General features: G+C 39.9%; 1 protein-coding gene across 1 annotated transcript in view; it reads left to right on the top strand.

Moving 5' to 3' along the window:
- Positions 1 to 2,419, top strand: part of LOC120880833 (NPC intracellular cholesterol transporter 1) — a 39,969-nt gene that overhangs the window by 11,931 nt on the left and 25,619 nt on the right. Inside the window, exon 4 of the mRNA XM_040264238.1 lies at positions 1,352 to 1,534. Coding sequence (XP_040120172.1) covers positions 1,352 to 1,534 — 183 coding nt within the window. The remainder of the gene's footprint in view (positions 1 to 1,351; positions 1,535 to 2,419) is intronic.

The following is a 2,419-nucleotide window of genomic DNA, read 5'->3' as shown; positions in this document are numbered from 1 at the left end:
TACAATGTAGTAATAGATCTGATTAGAGCATTAGAGTTGAGACTCGAATCAGGCCAGTGTATCTTATGGCAGGAAATCTCATGGTTCTTGCTGGAGCCAGATTGAAGCTGTCATCTGGCCAAATACATTTATTTAGCATCTACTCTACGTGAGGCATTATGGGCATCAACATCAAAAGATAGCCAAGTGTTTCCCGTGTCATCAGAGGTAGCAAAGCTTTATTTATAATAGCAATGAGATGCTAATACGGAATATCGTGCAGCTGTCCAAACTGATGACTGTAGAAGTTAAGTGGAGTACCATGGAGAGAAGTTTGTAATTTATGGAAAGTGGTAGGAAGCAGTGGACCCCAGGAGTGATTTCTGTTCAGGTGGTGTAATTGTCATTCCTGTCTGTCACAGTAAAGCGTGGGACTCCTGAAAGCAAGTCAGCATGTGTGTCTGCTCCTTCACTAGACTGGAGGCTTTTGTTTTATTTTCGGCCGCGCCATGCAGCGTGTGGGATCTTAGTTTAGTTCCCTGACCAGGGATAGAACCCATGCCTCTTAATGTTGAAAGCGATGAGTCTTAACCACCAGACCGCCAGGAGCGTCCCGCGAGACCGGCACTTTGAAGGCCGAGACCAGACCGCCCTTCTTCTGTGTCATGTGTGGTCATCTGGATGGGAGCAGAATGGGGGGCAGTCTGGATTGGTTGTGTTTCAAGAATGCAAGCCTGATGAAGGAATAACCTTTGCAGATAACAGGGAACTAAAGGAGAAGACAGAGGTCTTCTGCCACAGAACTGGTCTACATGAGAAGCTTAACAGAGGACAGCTTATGGTTCTTATGAAAACCAGGTGCTTCTGAAATGCATGTAGCTGGAGAACACCACTGCTGTTCTTTTATCTTCTCTAATCATGGGGAATCCTCTTGTGTTTAGAGACAGCCTAAGGTTATCTGGGGCTTGAAAGAGAGCCCTTCAGTAGGTTCCGAGATGAAAGCACTAATGTGAAAATCTCATTTTTCCCCTTTTTTATTTTCAATCAGAATGTCACCATGGTAGTCCGAAGTCCTTTTGGCTTCAAGATATAGGAAACATGACTGAATTATAAAGTGCAGGATTCCGAGAGCATTTGTTTCTTGAAATTACATCTGGGCAGCACAAATGTTAGTAATTAGGGTGGTTTTTAAAGGTGTGTCTTTATTTTAACACGAGGTTTTAGGTTTGGAATTGCTGGGTTTAATATGTCCTTATGGTAATCCATTTGCCGATTTACAATAAATTTTAAATAGTCTTTGTGTATTTTAAATCATCTTTTTGCTGGCCCTGTTATCCACGAGATCATTCAGAATAGTTTGCTTTTTCTTTAGATGTCCATCCTGTTTTTATAACCTAGTGAACCTGTTCTGTGAGCTGACATGTAGCCCTCGACAAAGTCAGTTTCTGAATGTTACAGCAACTGAAGATTATGTTGATCCTACTACAAACCAGACGAAAACAAATGTAAAAGAATTACAGTACTATGTTGGAGAGAGTTTTGCCAATGGTAAGTAAACTTTTAAATTATCCCTCTTTTATATTTGATATCAGGACAGTGGATCAAGTTGTCCTGTCAGCTCTGTGAAAAAGGACCGTTCTCAGTTCCGTTAACACTGAAATGCCAGTGGAAATGTGAGTTGTTGCTTTGCTTGTCTTCTGGGACTTGAGCTACAACCTATGAAATGATCTCCTTAAAGTATTTGCTTTAACTCCTTCCTAACTATAAGTTCCCTCATGGAAATTTTTAGTTTGTGCAAGCTTATTTCTATCCATTTTAGGAACCATTTGGACTTTGGTTCTGTTGGACATGAAATGGCATAACTTCATGAGTTATTGCAAGACTGCAGAGATGGGTGGAAGGGAGACCTATTTGGCAGAGAGATTTTGCCTGTGAAGAAACCAATCACCATAAGGGAAAGTAAGCAGGTGTGACAAACAGGAGAAAGGTATCCCAGCAACTGAAGATCATAGAACAGTCTGAAAAAGACCATGTCATGTTTGTTGAAAACGACCGAAATGAAAGAGTTCTGAAAGAGTAGGACCCTAGGGAAAGAGAATGAACAGATTAGAAGCAGAACCAACTGGAAGATCCAGTTAATGAGAAATAGTCATGCAAGTGGATTAAAAGATAGACTAGATGCAGCTGAATAAAGAATGGGCCCCAAAACAATAAAATGAGAGAATAAGAATTCAGCAAAGTTGATGACTATAAGAGCAACTATAGTCAATTACTATAATGATCAATTAAAAATGTAACCAAAAAAATTTAATAAAAAACTTGCGCTTTGGACACCATCAAAAAGAGGCAGAAATATTTGCAAAGCATGTATTTAATGAAGGACTTGTGTCTAGAATATATAAAGACCTCTGACAACTCAAAAAGAAAATAACCCAATTAA

This window comes from Oryx dammah, unplaced genomic scaffold (assembly GCF_014754425.2).
Source record: "Oryx dammah isolate SB20612 unplaced genomic scaffold, SCBI_Odam_1.1 HiC_scaffold_22, whole genome shotgun sequence".
Taxonomy (NCBI): domain Eukaryota; kingdom Metazoa; phylum Chordata; class Mammalia; order Artiodactyla; family Bovidae; genus Oryx; species Oryx dammah.
This window is presented reverse-complemented; position numbering and strand designations above follow the sequence as displayed.